Raw genomic sequence first — 22,411 nt, 5'->3', positions numbered from 1 at the left:
GGTGCATGGCAGGACTCAGAAGGGAAGGAGTGATTTTTGGATTTTGGAGCACAGATTTTGGTGGAATGAATGGTGGGTGCTATGTTGCATTACCAATACAGTGGAACCCCCCCACAAGTGACCCCATTTTGCAAACTACACCCCTCAGGGAATTCATCTAGGGGTATAGTGTACATTTCAAATCCCCAGGGGTTTCATCAATTTTGGTACAACTGGGCAGTGAAAATGAAAAAAATACATTTTTTTACACAAAAATGTACTTCTGGCTCAAAATTTTTCATTTTCACAAGGAATGAAGGAGACAAAGCACCCCAAAATCTGTGCCCCCATTTCTCCAGAGTACGGCAATGCCTCACATGTGACCAAAAAATACCAGTTGGGTGCATGGCAGGACTCAGAAGGGAATGAGTGATTTTTGGATTTTGCAGCTCAGATTCTGGTGGAATGAATGGTGGGTGCTATGTGGCATTAGCAAGACCCCCGAAGCACGGTGAAATGATGAACCTAATAATCCATAGATGTGTGGTATATTTTGAAACACTCCTTTATACATAGGCCGGGTTTGTCGGGGCAAGTTTCACAGTGGAAAATAGTATCCTTTCTTATTCCCTTTTTATAGCAAACTTTGCACCTTTTTTGTGTCCTGCCCTTTCTTGCAGTGGAGGGGATTTCGTTGGGAAAATGCTGCCCTGGTACAATACGGGGGCCAGTACTAGAAGTACTGGGGCCCTCTGCCTGCTGATTCCCAAATATTAGGCTCTTTATGACTTCCTCTTGAAAGTGCATAAATGTCCCCCTCTGGCCGGTAGAACGGAATAGCACGTAAGCGTTATACAGTGCCATCTGGATGATATACACGGCCAGCTTCTTGTACCAGATATTTGTTTTCCGCAGGGCACTGTACGGCTTCAGTACCTGATCTGAAAGATCCACTCCGCCCATGTACTTATTGTAATCTAGGATACAATTTGGTTTTGAGGTGTGGGTACTGGTACCTCGTACAGGGATGGAGGTGGTACTGTCTCCATGAATTGTTGTCAGTATAAGGACATCCCTCTTGTCCTTATATTTGACCAACAACATATTTTCGGTGCATATTCCCCTGCTTTCACCCCTTCTCATTACTTGGGCAATGTGCGTTTTGGGGAGGCCTCTTTGGTTCTTGCGCACAGTACCGCAAGCTGCTGTACCTCTTGAACCAAGGGCCTTAAACAGGGGGATGCTGGTGTAAAAGTTATCCACATAGAGGTGATAACCCTTATCCAGGAAGGGGTGCATTAAATCCCAGACAATTTTTTCACTAACACCTACGAGGGAGGGGGGGCATTCTGGTGGTTCAATTCTTGAATCCTTCCCTTCATATACCCTAAACTTGTGGGTGTACCCTGTGGTGCTTTCACACAGCTTATACATTTTTATGCCATACCTTGCCCTCTTACTGGGAAGGTACTGGCGGAATTTAACCCTTCCTTTAAAATGTATAAGGGACTCGTCGATACTAATACATTTATCAGGGATGTATAGCTCTGCAAATTTGGCACTGAAATGATCAATGACCGGCCTGACTTTGAATAGCCTGTCAAAGGTGGGATCATCTCTGGGTGGGCACTGTGCATTATCGGTGTAATGTATAAATTTATGGATTGCCTCAAAACGAGCCCGGGGCATGGCCATACGGTGAAATGGGGTGCTGTACAGAACATCTGTACTCCAATATTGCCTAATTTGTGGCTTTTTTACTATGCCCATGTGTAACACCAGACCCCAAAACGTCATCATCTCTACTGCATCTACAGGGGTCCACCTAGCAAATGATGATGTGGGGTTTTGAGCAATAAACTGCTGGGCATATAAATTAGTTTGGTCCACCATTAAATTTATAAAATCATCAGAGAAAAATAATTTGAAAGTCAATTTCTCTGAGACCTGTTGAATCAAATTGGATTCCTGGGATGGCCAAAAACTCAGGAACCTGGGGCTCAAAATTGTCTGGTGGTGGGGTCCATACGAGATCAATTATTGGGGGGGGGGTCTCAGCTGCTCTACGGGGGCGTCTTTGAGGGGGTCCCTCATCACCAGAGGAGGAAGAAGAGCTTAAGACGAATCCTTCAAATTCCCCGCTTGCCTCACTGGCTGTGTCAGAGTCAGAGGCAAGCATGGCATATGCCTCCTCCACTGAATACATTCTCCTGGATGACTGGGACGACATTTGGGATGACATTTGGGATGCCATTTATATTTTTGTGTTACTGGTAGTGAAATGTTTCAACACGTGTATAGTGTAGGGGGGGGTACAAACTTTATTTCAACCCGGGGGGTATGTAGTGTGTGGTGTGTATGTAGTGCAGAAAAAAAAAATACAAAAAAAAAAAAATTGAAGGGTTAAAAAAAAAAAATGGAAGGGGTTAAAAAAAAAAAAAATGGAAGGAGTTAAAAAAAAAAAAAAGGTCCTGCGCCAAAAATTGAGCACAGATGTTGGTCAGTAACGTCCGTCACTGAACAGCGCTCAAAGGCAACAGGAATTTGATCAAAAAAAAAAAAAATAGATCAACCCTGTGCCGAAAAAGCTGATCAGTGATGTACGTCACTGATCAGCGCACAGTGGCCACAGGACACACACAAAATCACAGTGTGTGTAAAAAAAAAATTTAAAAAAGACCCCACAGCACTCACAAAAAATAAAAAAGGTGATCAGTGATGCGACACTGATTACCAGTGAGGGGCAGCAGGTGCACAACCTTTGGTGCAACTGACAGTGCAACTGGCAGCAACTGACAGGTATATATAAAAAAAAAAACCTCTGTACCCCCAAAAAGTTGCTGATCACCTCAGATATAGTGATCAGCTCAAAAGGCGGGGGCAGCAGACACAAAATTTAGCACTCTCTATCACTCTCTGTCACTATCTCTCTCTATCTCTCTATCTCTCACTATCTATCACTCTATGACACTGCAGCAGCAGCACTGACAGGTATATCTATATATAAAAAAAAAAACTGCGCCCCCAAAAAGTTGCTGATCAGTTAATTTATACTGATCAGCACAAAAGGGGGGGCAGCAGTCAGTTATATAAAAAATATATAGCACAATCTGTCACTATCTCTCTATCTCTCTCTATCTCTCTCTCTATCTCTCTCTATCTCTCTCTCTATCTCTCTCTATCTATCTATAGCTCTATCACACTGCAGCAGCACAAAATATAGCACTAGGCCTCTCTATCTCTCTCTATCTCTCTCTATCTCTTTCAGTTATATAAAAAATATATAGCACAATCTGTCACTATCTCTCTCTCTCTATCTCTCTCTATCTCTCTCTATCTCTCTATCTATAGCTCTATCACACTGCAGCAGCACAAAATATAGCACTAGGCCTCTCTATCTCTCTCTATCTCTCTATGGGCCTTATTTTGGTTCATTCTTTCTGACAAAATCCTTCTTAGATGGGCAAAACCATGTGCACTGCAGGTGGGGCAGATGTTACTTGTGCAGAGAGAATTAGATTTGGGTGGGGTTTTACTTCAAAGTGAGATCTATATTGCAGTGTAAAATCATGCAGTCAGTATTTACCCTGCACAGAAACAAAATTACTCATCCAAATCTAATTCTCTCTGCACATGTTACATCTGCCCCCCTGCAGTGCACATGGTTTTGTCCATCTAAGAAGGATTTTGTCAGAAAGAATGAACCAAAATAAGGCCCTATATCTCTTTCAGTTATATAAAAAATATATAGCACAATCTGTCACTATCTGTCACTATCTCTCTCTCTATCTCTCTCTCTCTATCTCTCTCTATCTCTCTATCTATAGCTCTATCACACTGCAGCAGCACAAAATATAGCACTAGGCCTCTCTATCTCTCTCTATCTCTCTCTATCTCTCTCTCTATCTAATAACTATCTAATAACTCGCAGCAGCACAAGATGTCACAGGATGTCACAAGATGTCACAAGAATAAGCAATATCTAGGCAGTGATCAGGTAAGTATTTGGATGGGTTCTGGTCAGTATATCGCGGCAGCTAGGCACGGTGACCGCACTGCACGCAATTCCAGACCGGAATGGCGTCTGCAGTGCAGTCACCGTTAGTTTAAACCCCCCTCCTTGGCTGTGATTGGTCCGTCGGTCCGACGGACCAATCACGGCCTTTGGGGGCGGGCGGGGTGAGGTGGGGTGACACCAGTGTCACCCTTACACCCCGCGGTGATTGGTGCTGTACTTTACAGCACCAATCACCTCCGATCCCGTGTCACCGGCGAACGTTATTCGCCGGTGACACAGAAAACGCTGTGAATGGCTGTTCACACTGAACAGCCAATCACAGCGATCGCCGACGGGGGGGCGGCATCGCAGCCCCCCCTGGGCATGCACGGACATGTCTGCTGTCAGGGACAGCAGACATCGTCCCTCTGTCACTGCGTCTCTAGACGCAGTGACAGTTTTAAGCCATGACGTATATATACGTCAACGGTCGGGAAGTACTTCCCGACCATGACGTATATATACGTCAAATGTCGTGAAGGGGTTAAGGAAACCATAGAACTTGGTCTGTGCAAATAAATATATCTGGGGAAAAAGGGTGGCTGAAAAAGCAATATTAATGACTACATTTTTCAGGTAGTTTGAAAATGAATTAGGCATAGCCAAACGGTCATTAATATGTTTTTAGGCTGATAGCAATAAACAGCACCCAACCATTTCACTGTTGCAAATTATTTAAATGATGGTGTCAGTATATTTTGCAAGAACGCCCCTTTATTCCTTGATAAATAAACTCCTTTAGACACCTTTGTTTCCCCTGACAATATATTATAGTAAGAATGATTTACAGAAAAAAAGCATTGTCACTATGAATACTACTTAACACACCAATGCAACACTTAGAAGCTGCTTTAGGTAAGAACCCGTATTTATAGGTATATTTCTTAATATAATCTGCACAAGAAGACAGTTGTTGTCAGTGCAATATACAGGTCATTAAGTATTTGATTAGTATACGTTGACCAAAGGTCATTGTAACATTGATAAAATATCTCTACCTTAAGGGGCATACACACGTAGAGATCTGTGCTAAGCAATTTTGCTAAGCTATTTTGCTAAGCAATTTTGCTGGTGTAAAGATCTCCCATGGGGAGCACATACACATGCAGAGATTTGTGCTAAGTGATTTTGCTAAGCGATTTTGCTAAGCAATTTTGCTTAAGCAAAAAAAGTCAGGGTAATGGTTCAGAATGATAGATTGTGATCAGTATCTCTCATTCTGTACACACAGAGAGATTTGCAGTCATTTGCTAAGTAATCTGACTAGATTGTGACTGCATGCACTGATTTAGTTAGCAAGAGATATTTAATCTCTCGGAGCATACACACGGAGAGATCTGTACTTACTTTCTAAGCAATCTAGTCAGATTGCTTAGAAAATAGCACAAATTTGCTCCGTGTGTACACCCCTTAAGCGAGTCTGAAAGTCAGATAGTGCAAAACAAGAACTTGTAACATTCACAAATATATATGTAAAAGTAGCCAGGTTTTTTTTTAGCAAGTTGTTTTACATTTATACCTAAACATGATCACAGAATAGTATTGAATAATATTCCTGATAAAAATACACAAATAAATAAATAAATTGTAATCTGATCAAACTATGCTATTCACAAATCAAAATATAATAGGAGACATTGTAATACAAATGATGCGCAGTTAACCATAACAGGTGCTGTAACTCATAACGTCTAGTGTAGACCTTGTTTTCATTTTCTAACTGTTAAAATATGAGTAAAAATCTGCTGATAAAGGTCCTATTTTGTGTTTTGCATAATTTTTCTCACCTGTTTTTACGAATGTTTCACAAAATACATTTCTGTACCTAATCTCTTGTAATAAATTATTATTATTAATAACAGTTTCTTATATAGCGCACACATATTCCGTAGCGCTTTACAGAGTATAGTTGAACATTCACATCAGTCCCTGCCCCAGTGGAGCTTACAATCTACAGTATATTCCCTACCACACACAGACATTCTAGTTTTAATTTTGTTAGGAGCCAATTAGCCTACCAGTATATTTTTGGATTGTGGGAGGAAACCGGAATACCAAGAGGGAATGCAAGTGAGCACGGGGAGAACATACAAATTCCGCAGTTAGGTTCAAGGTGGGAAAAGGACCTTGTGTACCGCTTATTGGAATCTGAGGTCTCCCTGCATACATACACCTCTTGTCGATTGCCGTTGTGACAGCTGGTCCCAGCTGGCGGCGGTGGACGCACACTGTGCTTCTATATACCACCTACAATTGCTCTACCTGGAGAGGGTCATGTTTGGAGATATGGTTGCGCCTAGTTTATCTATATACATTTTTTTATATAGATTTTTCTACAAATACAGCAGCCAGTATTTACCCTGCGCAGAAACCAAAAAAGTTTTGCCCCATCTGCAGTTCAGCGTGGTTTTGTCCATTTGAAAAAAAAGGGGTGTTTGCAATCAGGTCTGAATTAGGCCCTTAGTCATCAAGGACCCCAAGCGTACATGTTTTTCAGATTCCCTCAGAGAATAACAGGTGACATAATTAGCTCCACCTGTGGATTTTTTTAAACGTGTCGCTGAGTAATGATTGCACCTGTGCACCTGCTGGGTGACCTGGAGAAAGTAAACTGTTGGGGGTTCTTGAGGAGAGTTTGGGAACCCCAGTTACAGTATATTGCAAAGGATATCATTGTTATTATTTTTTTAATGTACTATCTTTGTTTATAACAAGATGGCATCCAAACATTGGTAATCATTTATCATAAAATCTTACATTATATCTGAATATCCAGTACACAAGCAGAAATGGTATAAACTGCTCTAATATTGTATATAAGCAGACAGAATAATAAGAATACTAAGAATATCATCATATTTTCTATTGGGGATATGGTTTTTCATTTGTTGTGGAGTTCCGTTAAGCTACTTCATTAAAACAAATTTGGTTTGTGTTTGCAGACGCATTAATGAAGCATACAAATGGAGTTTTTACAGTGGATGGGCCAAATGCTACAGCGCAAATATTTGCAACATATCCATCACCATATCTTTCTACATTGAATGGACTTGCAGATCAAGTAAGTTCATTGGTGTGAGAGGCACATGTAAGATGTTATACAGGACTACACCTGTTGCAAAATGCTGTAATCTGAATGTACAGTACCTATTATTATTATTATTATTATTTAACAATAGACCGTAGTGAAATAGGTCATGGGAGGTATGATCTATTCATAGAATAAAGGTTATTTCTGCAAAAGCCCATTTTGCATTTGAAAGCCAATTAATAAATTCTGCCCTTAAAATATGGGTACTTGTGAGTTATCCGGGCTGCCGATTTTGTCCTTAAGTTTAGTTAACTTAAGGACACCCGACCGACGCGATGCCCGCGATTTAGCCCCAAATCGGGGGCATCGCATCGGTCGTGGCCGTTATAAGGAACCGCGACGCGATGCCCGCGATTTCCCATAGACAGTAATGTTAAAAGACGCGATGGACCCGATTTCCCATAGACAGCAATGTTAAAATAAAATGACAATGTGAAATTGGCCAATATGGCCATTTCACATTGGATATGTTTTAAAAAAAAATGTTTCATGGCCCCCCACCACCGTTAATGCCACCCCGCTATTGACGCCAACCCGAAGCGTGGCGAGCGCAGCGAGCCCGCGAGGGGCGGCGGTACGCGTCCTCCGACCTTTTCATACCCCTACTATCCACTAGGGCGTGGAGTGAGAATAGAATAGTGTGGCGAGCGCAGCGAGCCACCGAGCCCGAAGCGTGGCGAGCGCAGCGAGCCCCGCGAGGGGACGCGGATACCTTCCCAGGTATCCGCGTGCCCTTGCGGGCTTCACAGGTGTCCGCGTCCCCTCGCGGGGCTCACTGCGCTCGCCACGCTTCGGGCTCGGTGGCTCGCTTCGCTCGCCACACTATTCTGTTCTCACTCCACGCCCTAGTGGATAGTAGGGGTATGAAAAGGTCGGAGGACGCATACCGCCGCCCCTCGCGGGCTCGCTGCGCTCGCCACGCTTCGGGTTGGCGTCAATAGCGGGGTGGCGTTAACGGTGGTGGGGGGCCATGAAACATTTTTTTTTTTTAAAACATATCCAATGTGAAATGCCCATATTGGCCAATTTCACATTGTCATTTTATTTTAACATTGCTGTCTATGGGAAATCGGGTCCATCGCGTCTTTTAACATTACTGTCTACGGGAAATCGGGTCGGAAATCGGGTCCATCGTGTCTTTTAACATTACTGTCTATGGGAAATCGCGGGCATCGCGTCGCGGCCCCTTATAACGGCCACGACCGACGCGATGCCCACGATTTCGGGCGCGATGAAAAAATCGGCAGCCCGGATAACTCACAAGTACCAAAATATGTCACATCTGCTGCTGCCACAAGTTGTAGGCATACAGTAGGAGCCCATCTCATCTATCTTCCTTAGGCCATGGCTCAGCATGGCTAGCCATGGCTATCCTATTTTTTTTAGCTGCTATACAATACATAGAACAATAGAGTAGGGGATTAGCAGAGTAAAGGTGCGTACAAACGGGGGAGATATATTGCTCAGCAATATATTGCTGAGCAACCAGAGATGGTCACTGATGAAAGGGAACCTCTGCCGGCGGTGCAAGCTCCTGCGACTAGCGATTAGAACGGGGCTGAAAAAGGGGGACCGCACCCAGCGATTTATCGCCGGGGCACACTCCCATCACTGGGAATATGGTCGCCAGCGACCATATTTCCAGCGATTTCAGCCCCTATCGCCCCTGTGTGTACACAGCTTAAGCCAATTACTCACTTAATCCTATTATAGAGATAGATGACAGTGGCTCCATCTGTACCTCCCAACATGACCCTCTCTGGGAGGGACACAACACATTCCCATGCACATTGCATCGCCCCTCCGCGTTCGCCAGGTCAGCAGGTCGTCAGGTCATCAGACGTGCCGCCACTGTGTTCTCCAAGACATCACTGGACTTTTCTCCTTACTCCCTCACTCTCCTCCCGCCCGGCAGCAGCACTGTCCGGCTCCCTGCAGTGACCTCAACTGCCGCTGAGTGTGGAGCTATGTGTGCGCATCCCAACTGTCTGGAGGTGAATCTGCCAGAGGGATTGTCTGGGACAGCAGCAGCTGAGACAAGACGGGAGGGGGAGATCACAATCTCCTTCCTGTATATGTGTAATATCCTATAGTTATGATATTATATGTTGTTAACATGAACCCACTACTTGCACTGTGATAGATATATTACCCCCATAGGGGACGTTACATGTCTGATGGACACCTGTATATATATATCCATGGATGCCTTCACAGAAGGCAAGATAAACTTTTATGAAAAGTACTGTAAATATGTTTATAGTCATGGCCCACTGCAGTTTCCCCCCAGGAGAGATTGGACAGAGCTGCCCGGATGCAGGGACTACTGGAGGGCAAGTTCAAATGCCCTGCACCGAGGGGAGAAGATAAACTATCACAAAACACTGTTTTAATAAAGTTTCCTGCACGCGCTGGGAGCGGGAAGGCAGAGGATCGCGTGCCCTATAGCTATAAATAAGAGAGAGATTCCTGAGGAGAAGAGGAAATTGAGCAGAGCTGCGCAGCAGGAAGGACGGACAGCGCTGCTGAAAAGTTGGTGAAACTTACGAGACCTGAGGCGCGCTGTCTCGGTGGATCGGGTGCCGAGTGGGGACAGGCGGCGAGAGCTCCGGTGAACGCTGGCCGGAGAATCCAGCCAGGGACTTACGGAGGTAGGAGGAGGAGTGACGCAGAGAGACAGGAGGCCGCATCATCTTGCATCATTGAGAGGCGGCGCCAAGCCCGGAGGTCGGACAGGAGGCGGAGAGTGCCGCAGCCCACAGAGGCCGGACGGGAGGCGGAGAGTGACCGAGAAGGAGGGGACGGAGCCGGAGAAAAGGGGACCCTGGAGAATACAATGGGGAGTGGTGAGTGACAAACCAACCCCTGCAGCAGCATAGCACGTCCCCAGTACGGCCCCATACCAGGCACAGCCACCCACAGAGACCTACACAGGAGGGTTTAACAACCAAAGCACAACCCCCACCCCCTAGTTGATACCCATTAAAACTAAGAGTCACAATAAGCAGTGACAGTTCAGCTTCAATACAGCTCTGATCCGCCCAGCACCATATAGGGAGCAATATACTTCAGTACAGACAGTTCCCCTGCACGTCTCCCCGGCAGCCCAGAGAAGAGTGAGAGAGAGACAGAGATGAACTAGAAAGGATATACCAGATCCCCAGCTACATTGTGTTCAGTGTAAATTCTATTTTATTCAGTCTCAGCCACTTCTGATGTTCCTAAGACTGCTAAACATTCACAGGCAAAGTAGCCCAGAGTGCATATTATACAAGTAATAAACAGTTACCTAGGAAACCAGATTAACTCCTACATTACAGCAGCTTGCCCTGTGATTGTGACAGAAGTCAGCTGTTAGTCAGGACAGTGCAGCGTGCTGACAGGCAGGGTATCTTCCACTTAACTGTATGTAATCAGAGCTGCTGGATTGAACTCTAATTAACACAGCACAGACTCCAGGAAAACAGATAAGCCTGCTACTTTTAACACAACTTGTAATGCTCACAGGAAAGGAAACAGCTGAGACCTGTTGCCAGGGTAACCAGGGAAACATCGCTGTAGCTTTAGAACTGCTTCATAGATCAGTGCTCACTGTCATTAAATTGTTCCACGAATTATAAATCTCCCAAGTAGAGCAGACAGAGGAATCTGACAGTTTAGATCACTTGGAGGAAGTTTATTTTATATATCCACTGGCAAGTAAAGAGAGGAGCTAGACCCGGTTCATTGAGCCAGGGGGCGCTCCTCTGAACATGCGTACAGCTTGAAAGTGTACACTGAGCAATTTATAGTAACATTCTGAGTGGTCTGGAATAAGTACAAGGCACAGTGCATCCATAAAATATACCATTTGGAGTACAAATATTTCGTGATTAGCCGTATATTACAGGGAAGATAAACGCTGATCAAAACTATTTTAGCAAGGAAGTTAGCATAACCTGAGACTCCGAGACTCATTAACTTAGTGAACTTAGCACCTCCTTGCTGAATATACAGACTGTACACATACCGTTGTAGTATTATAAGGATTCATTTGTGTTATTATAGAGATAATAGATAAAACCGTTAACAGGTCATTGAAAACTTAGAGAATTTGGTAGTATTCTATATCGCTGGTACACGCTTATTGTCATTTTAGCAGTAGCCTGTTACTTTTCTTCACCATATAAAGTGTTAGAACCGCATGTATATAAATATATGTATTGCAAATAGATTCACCTATTATATAAATAAACGTTTCATGATATACAATCGTGACTATACTTACCAAAGAAGATTTCTGGAAGTCGGCCGTGAGAGGGGCAATAGAACCTGAAAGAAAGAAAAAGGTAAAGAAGTATTAACACTGAGTTCAGGATATTACAAAGAACAGTTTAAAGAGAGGAGCTAGACCCGGTTCATTGAGCCAGGGGGCGCTTCTCTGAACATGCGTACAGCTTGAAAGTGTACACTGAGCAATTTATAGTAACATTCTGAGTGGTCTGGAATAAGTACAAGGCACAGTGCATCCATAAAATATACCATTTGGAGTACAAATATTTCGTGATTAGCCGTATATTACAGGGAAGATAAACGCTGATCAAAACTATTTTAGCAAGGAAGTTAGCATAACCTGAGACTCCGAGACTCATTAACTTAGTGAACTTAGCACCTCCTTGCTGAATATACAGACTGTACACATACCGTTGTAGTATTATAAGGATTCATTTGTGTTATTATAGAGATAATAGATAAAACCGTTAACAGGTCATTGAAAACGTAGAGAATTTGGTAGTATTGTATATCGCTGGTACACGCTTATTGTCATTTTAGCAGTAGCCTGTTACTTTTCTTCACCATATAAAGTGTTAGAACCGCATGTATATAAATATATGTATTGCAAATAGATTCACCTATTATATAAATAAACGTTTCATGATATACAATCGTGACTATACTTACCAAAGAAGATTTCTGGAAGTCGGCCGTGAGAGGGTCAATAGAACCGAAAGAAAGAAAAAGGTAAAGAAGTATTAACACTGAGTTCAGGATATTACAAAGAACAGTTTTGGCGTCTACGGACAGGATAGAAAAATGGCGGAGTCAGAACCCCAAACCCCCAAATCAGCGAAAAGAAGAGTCCTCCCATCCCCGAGCGACATTGGAATAAGAAGAAGAGGAGAAATGACAGAGAACTCGCCCATTACCATGCCTTATTACTTCGGGGCCCCATGGTTGCCCGTATACTCGGGAAATAAACGCACGGCGGGGACAACAACATTCCGAGACTTCAAAGACCGGATGAAGTCCATGTTTGATTTGGGTCATGTAAGCAATGAACAGCAAGTACAAATGCTGCTAGGACAGTTGAAAGGACCGGCAAGGAGAGAGGTGAAGGCGTGGATGGGAGAAAGGAAAGTCACGGTACAAGACATTTTCAAAAATTTGGCCAGTGTATTTGATGCACGCACCCCTGCAGATTTAAAGGGACATCTATACGCGAGGAAACAAAAACCACAGGAATCATTGAGGGACTTCGCCCTGGCGTTGCAGGAAGCCTCCCATGCGATTCAGGCGATCGAGCCAGGAGACAAGGATCAGGAGAACGAAACCCTGATTAACCTTTTCGTGGAGGGAGCTCGAGAAAAAACAATATGAGCACAACTCAGAATGTGGAGGAAATTGAGCAGAGCTGCGCAGCAGGAAGGACGGACAGCGCTGCTGAAAAGTTGGTGAAACTTACGAGACCTGAGGCGCGCTGTCTCGGTGGATCGGGTGCCGAGTGGGGACAGGCGGCGAGAGCTCCGGTGAACGCTGGCCGGAGAATCCAGCCAGGGACTTACGGAGGTAGGCGGCGCCGGAGGAGTGACGCAGAGAGACAGGAGGCCGCATCATCTTGCTGGACAGCGGCCGCGTCATTGAGAGGCGGCGCCAAGCCCGGAGGTCGGACAGGAAGCGGAGAGTGCCGCAGCCCACAGAGGCCGGACGGGAGGCGGAGAGTGGCCGAGAAGGAGGGGACGGAGCCGGAGAAAAGGGGACCCTGGAGAATACAATGGGGAGTGGTGAGTGACAAACCAACCCCTGCAGCAGCATAGCACGTCCCCAGTACGGCCCCATACCAGGCACAGCCACCCACAGAGACCTACACAGGAGGGTTTAACAACCAAAGCACAACCCCCACCCCCTAGTTGATACCCATTAAAACTAAGAGTCACAATAAGCAGTGACAGTTCAGCTTCAATACAGCTCTGATCCGCCCAGCACCATATAGGGAGCAATATACTTCAGTACAGACAGTTCCCCTGCACGTCTCCCCGGCAGCCCAGAGAAGAGTGAGAGAGAGACAGAGATGAACTAGAAAGGATATACCAGATCCCCAGCTACATTGTGTTCAGTGTAAATTCTATTTTATTCAGTCTCAGCCACTTCTGATGTTCCTAAGACTGCTAAACATTCACAGGCAAAGTAGCCCAGAGTGCATATTATACAAGTAATAAACAGTTACCTAGGAAACCAGATTAACTCCTACATTACAGCAGCTTGCCCTGTGATTGTGACATATGCTGTATATGGGAAGTAAGGGGGGGCAAATATCAATAATCAATACTGACTGTATGATCAGGGGTGGATTGGGACGCCAGGACAGTTTGCATTGTCCCCTCAGCACGGCCGGTCCCACTGGTGCTGCTAACTGGGAGGAGTTGTGCAGCACCCACAGCAGAGGGGTGCCCGGGTGGACGGATATGTGTGTGGGCTGATGCAAGGGCACACAGGCATACAGAGAGATGGGCATGCTGGTGGACGGATGGGCATGTGGGGTGCCATTACATTATGGAAGCCTACTGCCCTGGGCAGCAGAAACCCTGCTGCTGTGAGATAGTCCCATGGCTACCTGTGGATCTTCTGCACGGGTATGCCAGAACCTGCCATTACTGAGAGGTGTTAGTAGTGTAGTGGCAGGTATAGAAGTAAATAGGGATCAGTAGTGTAGTGGTGGGTACAGAGGGATCAGTAGTATAGAGGGGTCAGTAGTGTAGTGGTGGGTACAGAGGGATCAGTAGTATAGAGGGATCAGTAGTGTAGTGGTGGGTACAGAGGGATCAGTAGTATAGAGGGGTCAGTAGAGTAGTGGCAGGTATACTCTAGGGCAGTGGTTCTCAACCTTGGTCCTCGGGGACCCCCAACAGTGCACGTTTTCCAGGTCACTTCACAGATACACAGGTGCACTAATTACTCACTGCCACATTTTAAAAGATCACAGGTGGAGCTAATTATTTCCCTTGATTATGTGTGGAGACCTGGAAAACGTGCACTGTTGGGGGTCCCTGAGGACCGAGGTTTAAAACCGCTGCTCTAGGGTACCATGATTCATGAAAAGAACCCACTGTACTAGCCTCTTCTATATCCTGTAGCTTTAAATAGCCCTATTTAGGTCAGCCCCCTAACATCCTGTAGTACAGCCCATCAGAGAAATTGTATGGTACAAGTGTATGCAGTAAGATAAATTGCATGCTATTGGTCACGGGCAGGGCCGGAGCTACCACTAGGCAGCTTTAGGCAGCTGCCTAGGGCGCTGGCCACTAGAGGGCGCCCCAGTACCATGATCATGTAAATTAAGTATTTTACTGGTCTTCGTGCGTTGTAGGGGAGTCTGACACTTCCCCCAGCACATTTTGCACATTGGAATGCTGTTACCCAGGCCTGGGAGCAGGTACTGCATTCTGTGGGTGATTGCTGGGCTCAGCTTCCAGCAGCAGCCGGCAGTTAGGCTTGTGTCCCTGCTCTTCTGCTTCCTGCTGCTGCTCTTCACAGAGATCGTCTGGTAGCTCCGCCCCCTCCAGCACAAGATCCGATCCTGCCAGCAGCCAGATCATCCAGACATACAGCAAAGGTGACTGGCACATACTTTATGTATTTGAGGGAGGGGAGGTGCAGGGATGGTTTTACATGTGAGTTGGGGGAAGTGCAGGGCTGGGGACATGTGTGTTGCAGCTCTGGGGAACATGTGATTTGGGGGAGGTGCAGGGCTGGGAGACATGTGAGTTGGGGGAGGTGCAGGGCTGGGGAACATGTGTGTTGGTTGAAGTGCAGGGCTGGGGGACTTGTGTGTTGCAGCTCTGGGGAACATGTGATTTGGGGGAGGTGCAGGGCTGGGAGACATGTGAGTTGGGGGAGGTGCAGGGCTGGGGAACATGTGTGTTGGTTGAAGTGCAGGGCTGGGGACATGTGTGTTGCAGCTCTGGGGAACATGTGATTTGGGGGAGGTGCAGGGCTGGGAGACATGTGAGTTGGGGGAGGTGCAGGGCTGGGGAACATGTGTGTTGGTTGAAGTGCAGGGCTGGGGGACATGTGTTTTGGGGGAGGTGCAGGGCTGGAGAACATGTGTGTTGGGTAAAGTGCAGGTCTGGGTGACATGTGTGTTGCAGTGCTGGGGAACGTGTTTTGGGGGAGGTGCAGGGCTGGGGAACATGTGTTTTGGGTGAGGTGCAGGGCTGGGGAACATGTGTGTTGGGTAAAGTGCAGGTCTGGGTGACGTATGTTGCAGGGCTGGGGAACATGTGTTTTGGGTGAGGTGCAGGGCTGGAGAACATGTGTGTTGGGTAAAGTGCAGGGCTAGGCGACATGTGTGTTGCAGGGCTGGGGAACGTGTTTTGGGGGAGGTGCAGGGCTGGGGAACATGTGTGTTGGGTAAAGTGCAGGGCTGGGGGACATGTGTGTTGGGTAAAGTGCAGGGCTGGGGGACATGTGTGTTGCAGGGCTGGGGATGGAACATGTGGTTTGGGGGAGGTGCATGGCTGGGGAACATGTATTAGGGATGAGGCTGGGTGCAGGGCCTGGTTACATGTGAGTTATAGTGTGTACACACGGTTCGATATGGCTTCCGATGTTGACGATATCGTCAACATCGGAAGCCATATCGCATACATATCGCATACTGATTGTATGCATTGTAAGGGCTTCCTAGCCCGATGCGCGCTCCCGTTTAAGGAGAGATCGGAGGGGAGATAGAGTGGGCAGCACACTCTATCTAGCACAAATCGCAAGCATATCGCATGCATCGTATGTGCCTTGCGATATGCTTAAGATGCGATGTGCTATACGATTTCCAGGGCCCTGTCAGTCATCCTGTTGTTAAGTCAAAATCGCTTAGTCAAAATCTTAAGCAAATCTAATGCTGTGTACACACTAGTACAATCTGCATAAGATCCAGATGCGATTACAATTTAGACTATCTGCATACAATTTACACTATCTGCATTCAATTTAGACTATATAGTGCAGATCTGTACTATATAGACAGGGCAGCCAAGACTTTCTGGCTGAGATATGGGAGCGCGCATCTTGAACGCATCTGGATCGCTTGGGATAAAAACCATACAATCTGCATGAGATCCAGATAAGATTTTGACTATATAGTCAAAATCTTATCTGGATCTAATGCTGTGTACACACTAGTACAATCTGCATAAGATCCAGATGCGATTACAATTTAGACTATCTGCATACAATTTACACTATCTGCATTCAATTTAGACTATATAGTACAGATCTGCACTATATAGACAGGGCAGCCAAGACTTTCTGGTTAAGATATGGGAGCGCGCATCTTGAACGCATCTGGATCGCTTGGGATAAAACCCATACAATCTGCATGAGATCCAGATAAGATTTTGACTATATAGTCAAAATCTTATCTGGATCTTTTGCAGATTGTATCAGTGTGTACACAGCATTATGCAGATTGTATCAGTGTGTACACACCATTAAGGCACATAGGAAATCGCATAGTAAATCAAATAGGAAATCGCATAGCAAATTGTATGGTAAAAAGTCAAAATCTTAAGCATATCTTAAGGCATATCTTAAAGGAGTAGAGAAAAAAAAAAAAAAGGAAAAAGTAAAAATCGGACAAAACATCGAATCGTACATCGAACCGTGTGTACACACTCTAAGGGAAACAGCAGCGTGCAGGACAGGGGTACAGGTGTGTGAGGGATACTTTGAAGTACATTGCTGCGCACCGGGTGCCCGCACAGAAATATATATATATATATATATATATATATATATATACACTTTATTCCTAACGAAACTGGGTAGGGGGGGGGGGGGGGGGGCGCATTATTAGAAGTTTTGCCTAGGGTGCCAAACTGCCTTGCACCGGCCCTGGTCACGGGTTGATAAATTGCATGCAATATATCTTATGTGACATAAGCACTCAAGTACAAATCTGACATGCAGGACTCCTGGGAAGCTGCTGGGGAGTTCAAGGGAAATCTGATGCAATTTCAAGCCTCAGGTAATTTGCCCTAGTGTATGGCCACCTTACAGTGCATGCGTGAGCTATAGACATCTTAGATGGTTATAGTCTGTTATACTGTCAATGTGACGGCCCTCCCCAGGGGAATAGAGCTTTTTCCAATATTTTCATACTGCACAGGAGATCTGCAGCTATGAGTCTTCATTTTTCAGTGGGCTAGCCACAAATTATCCTATATGATGCTCAATTCCTTTTACTTTTCCTTTTCTAGTTTTTGGTTAATATAATACAAGGTACTATATTGTGACCTAAAGTTATGTCTTGTCTCTTTTTACAGATACTGTCTACTGCGTTGTTGCTCATTATCATATTTGCCATGTTTGACAAAAAGAACTTAGCAGTTCCTAAGGGACTAGAGCCGATTGCAATTGGTCTCCTCATTTTGGTACTAGGACTGTCACTGGGATTAAATTGTGGAGGAGCTATGAACCCAGCAAGAGACTTAGGTCCACGGATTTTCACTGCACTGGCTGGATGGGGCCCTGAAGTCTTCACGTAAGTGATCTCATACTGTAGGTTGTGATACTGCTGGATTTATCTTTGATCTCTAAGTGACACACACTCAGGACCAAATTATTTAAGGATATAACAGGAAACAGCTGCATCTTATTCACCAATACTTTTTTTATTCTTCACTATCGCCACTTCTACTTTCTACATCTCCTCACTGGAGTGTGTGCTCTGTCACTTTGGCTGGCCATTTATAACTGCACTGTATGGGACACAGGTGGGGGTTATATTTAGTAACGATTGCAGTATCGCCTCGCCTTTTAATGGTGTGCAGCAGGTACACCATTACCTCCACGCCAAGTGGAAGTTCAGTACATGGACCACAGTTTGCTAATGTAAAGGTCAAAAGTTACCGCTATTTCCAGTTCTGCTTCTCCCTGAACTGTTGCCATCACAATGAAGTAGAAATGTACTACTGCATAGTAAAGGGCAGCTTGGATGATGTAATGTTAGCATTACTGCCTCACAACACAGAGGCCATAGGTTTGATTCCTGCCATGACCTTGTGCGGAATTTGTATATTTTCCCCGTGTTTTGCATGGATTTACTCCCGTATTCCGATTTCCTCCCACAATCCCAAAATATTGTTGGTTTATTGGCTCCCAACAAAATTAACCCTAGAATGTCTGTGTGTGCGTATACATGTGGTCGGGAATACAGATTGTAAGCTCCCCTAGGGGAAGGGACTGATGGGAATGTTAAAATATTTTCTGTAAAGTGCTGTGGAATATGTGTGCACTATATAAATAACTGGTAATAAATAATAGTACATACTGTTCCACTCAGGGGCATAACTGTACTTTTCTAGGCCCCATGGCAAGATTTTGAATGGGCCTCCCTTATGCTCCATGAGAGCAACAGGGAGCAAGAGAGGTGTGGTCATTTTAAAGCGATAGGGGTTAGAACAGCAGAGAAGGGTTGAGGCTTGACAGTGCATGATAATACCAGGCAGAGTGAACACTGCGACGTCAGTAATGCACAATACTACCCCCAATTCACATTTTACCACACAATAATGCCCCTTATTCCCATTATGCCACAAAGTAGATGCCTCACACATTATTTCCCACAAAGTAATGCTTACTGTTCTGCATTACAGTAATGCCCACTGAACATTTTGCCCAGCTGTGGTGACTCTCAGAGACAGCAGTGAAGCAAATCCTTCACTTTCATTACTGTATTTGGTCCTACAGGGCACTCATATCCCATGCTGTAGGACACAAGCAGAAATGCTGCCAGTCAAATGACACGGCCGGTCGCCAAAGAGTGGCAGCATTGATCATTGGACATTCAGGGTTCCTACTGTGTAGATGAGGCACTGCACTGATGACCCAGATGTTGATGCCATGCTGCAGGGGTGTCTTCCTCAAATTATTATATTTTAAAGTGAATTCATGTAACTTGCTGGATTACCCTAACAGATACCACAGACAGGAACAAAACTGGTGTGAATTCACTTAGGAGTAATGCAAAGTCGCTCTTTCCGCATGATGCTTTGTCTGTGCATTGCACTTAATTGATTTTTACATCTTGAATATAAAATTTTCTATCTTTTTTCTATATGCACAGAGCTGGAAATAACTTTTGGTGGATTCCTGTGGTTGGACCAATGGTTGGAGCTGCATTTGGGGCCTTCATATACATCCTATGCATTGAAGCTCATCACATTAAAGACCCTATTACCATTAATCATAATGTTGATAGTGATCACTATGAAAAACATGAACTTGCCAACATGGCCTAAGAGAATGGAACTCTTCTTTGAACTATACACAGGCAGCCGCTGTGCTGACTGTGATCTCCTACATGTAAGCTCACAAGCCTATTGTGCCTCAAACTTCAACATGGGAATACTATGTACTTTGATTGGCTAACGGTAATGTAATAGTGAGACATGATACAACTAATTGCCTGCAGAACTATGTTAGAAATTAAAACAAAAATGTTTTTTTCCTAACTACCAATCTCCCACATAAAGCACTGGGGATTATCGTAAGGCCCCGTAATTGCTAAGACATAAATTGTCCTCTTAATGAAGCACTAATGGACCATAGACTGGGTCACAAAGGTATATGCAGGTAATTGGTCTTGTCAAGCATTAATGTGTAATAACTGTTATCCATCATCAATACCATTAAAATTTGCTGTGTGTTAAAATGATTTTACTGTCAGAGGCCAAGATCTTCACTTCAGTAGAATGCTGTTACCCATCTAAAAGAAAATGTATGATGTGCTGCTATTAATTTTGCTGCTAGCGGGGTCAGTCTATGCTGTCATAAAACATTCTGTGTCTCCTTCTAGAACTACTGTAGGGAACATTCCCTTTATTATTGTTTTTCCCTATTTTTGCACTTTCGTTTCCAGTTTAAGCCAGGTGAACAACTGCACACTAAGGGGTTCATTTATTAAGTTGGGGGTTCTGTTGAAGGTGGGATGCTGCTCCCTTTATAATGATATAATGGCCTAAATAAGTTTAAAAGGAAACTGTGTGTATATATATATATATATATATATATATATATATATATATATATATATATATATATAGATGATGGCACTCCTCTGAGATCTGGCAAACCACACAGTGGTACTTGTCAATGTTTCGGGCAAGAAAGCCCTTTATCAAGACATCTTGATACAGGGCTTTGCCGCCCGAAATGCTGACAAGTACTACTGTGTGGTATCTTGATTTATTGTTAACTGCTTTGCCAAATCTGTGCCATCATCTACTGGTGTGTGTATGTGTGGATAGATAGATAGATAGATAGATAGATAGATAGATAGATAGATAGATAGATCTGAAGTATTTCAACTAGATATCACTTCAGTGCTGCTTTTGAATGAAAATTGAATATGTGAAATGGGAAACCCTTGAGGATAACATAAATACCACATAAGAAATTATAGTTTGCCCCATACAAAGTGCAGTATACTGTACAGTATGTTCAGTAATACATCAAAAATATACATGTCCGGTCAGTGATCACAGTAAAACTTTAGATGCAGCAGTGAATTTTTTTTCATTTCTTGATGTAGGCACCACCATCCAAGTACCCCAATCTGATGTTCTGACGTCTGGGGTGCGATTTTAAAAATAAACTTTCTGTATCAGAAATACAATATTTATCTCATAGAATTAACATAGTTGGCAGTAAAAAAATTAAGCATTCCATAATCAACATACATAATATAACCAACGGGAGGCATTTTCCCACCTCATCTCAAGATGCCTGTCTCCTCTTTCTGGTAGCTGCTCTCTGGTCCAGTGCACTGACTGAGTGCTCAGATCCCCCCATACACACCAGTGTCAGTAAGAGAAGCTTCTCCCAATGGGCATGCACAACAGCTCCACTACATTGCATTGCATGCATGTTTGGAAGCAGTTCTAGTAACAATCTTTAATATACAACTACTATTGTGGTGTATTATTTGAGTTGCTGGGAGAGTTACAGTAGGGGAAACTGGACAACTGAAAACACTCTTCCCTCCACTCCCATCATCGTTTGCCCATGTAGGAGATTTTCAATACAGTTGTCCTGACATCATTTTTTAATGGCTGGCCACGGCTAATAAATGCTTTACTTGTAATAATTCGAGAAGAGGTGTTCATAGAATATATTTTAGTTCTGACAGGTTTTCTGAGACTCCATCCTATCATTAGGCTGCATCCCCTATCTACTACAGTACTTCCATATATAGTAGGCACACAGAGGTCAGGTATATATTCTTTAACAAGAGCTAACAGGTCATTGTCGGGCTCCGTAGAAAAATTTAGCTGGTGATATCAGTCCATCCTTCAACAGCCCCCAGTCTGCTCTTCATCAATAGTGGAGTAGGAAATGAGGCTACAGGTGGATACTATAGCCATGCCACTTCTCCTCGGGCCACATTCTTACTGCACTAACTACATCAGATGGTACAGTTAGTAAGGTTGCAGAGTTGGTGTTCCCTTTATGCCATGTTATTTTATTTGTATCTGTTGTGTTTCCATTGTTACTGTCCTATAGAAATGTGACACAATGAACTGCCGAATACTGCAAATTATTAATTAGTGCTGTAACTAATATAGTGCGAGAGAACCTTTATTTTTTGAATAGTCCTTGACTGCACTGTTTCTATGTTTCTAAGTGTATCTATTGTACAGTATATTCATTGCATAATTGGGTTTAGGTTCTGATGTTAAAATAATGTGGATATCTTAATAATACTTTTAGCTTTGTGATGAAAATTGTAGCAAATAAAAATGAAAAAATAATATGCTTCTACTAAATTACTCTTTTTTGTTAACAAATACAGATTAATATTACTACATGTGAGTGTTATGATCAAAATCTGGACCAAATGCTTGATCCCACTCAGACATGCTCAGGGAGCTTAATTCAGATGCTGTTACAAAGCAGCTATTGTACGCAAACTAGTTACATTTTTCGTCTTGTGCATGCATCTGAGCCAGTGTGCTCGCACAGCACTTTAA

The 22,411-nt window shown here is 44.1% G+C and overlaps 1 protein-coding gene across 1 annotated transcript in view; it reads left to right on the top strand.

Annotated features, from left to right (window-relative positions):
- AQP9 (aquaporin 9) overlaps nt 1-22,192 on the top strand; it is a 46,662-nt gene extending 24,470 nt beyond the window's left edge. Inside the window, exons 4-6 of the mRNA XM_083183824.1 lie at nt 6,979-7,097; nt 17,705-17,922; nt 19,507-22,192. Of these exons, the coding sequence (XP_083039950.1) occupies nt 6,979-7,097; nt 17,705-17,922; nt 19,507-19,681 (512 nt within the window). The 3' untranslated portion in view covers nt 19,682-22,192. The remainder of the gene's footprint in view (nt 1-6,978; nt 7,098-17,704; nt 17,923-19,506) is intronic.
- The last annotated feature ends 219 nt before the right edge of the window (nt 22,193-22,411 follow it).

Source organism: Crinia signifera, chromosome 4 (assembly GCF_055691185.1).
Source record: "Crinia signifera chromosome 4, ASM5569118v1, whole genome shotgun sequence".
Lineage (NCBI taxonomy): Eukaryota > Metazoa > Chordata > Amphibia > Anura > Myobatrachidae > Crinia > Crinia signifera.
The sequence above is the reverse complement of the archived record's forward strand: the minus strand, read 5'-3'. Positions and strand labels throughout refer to the sequence as shown.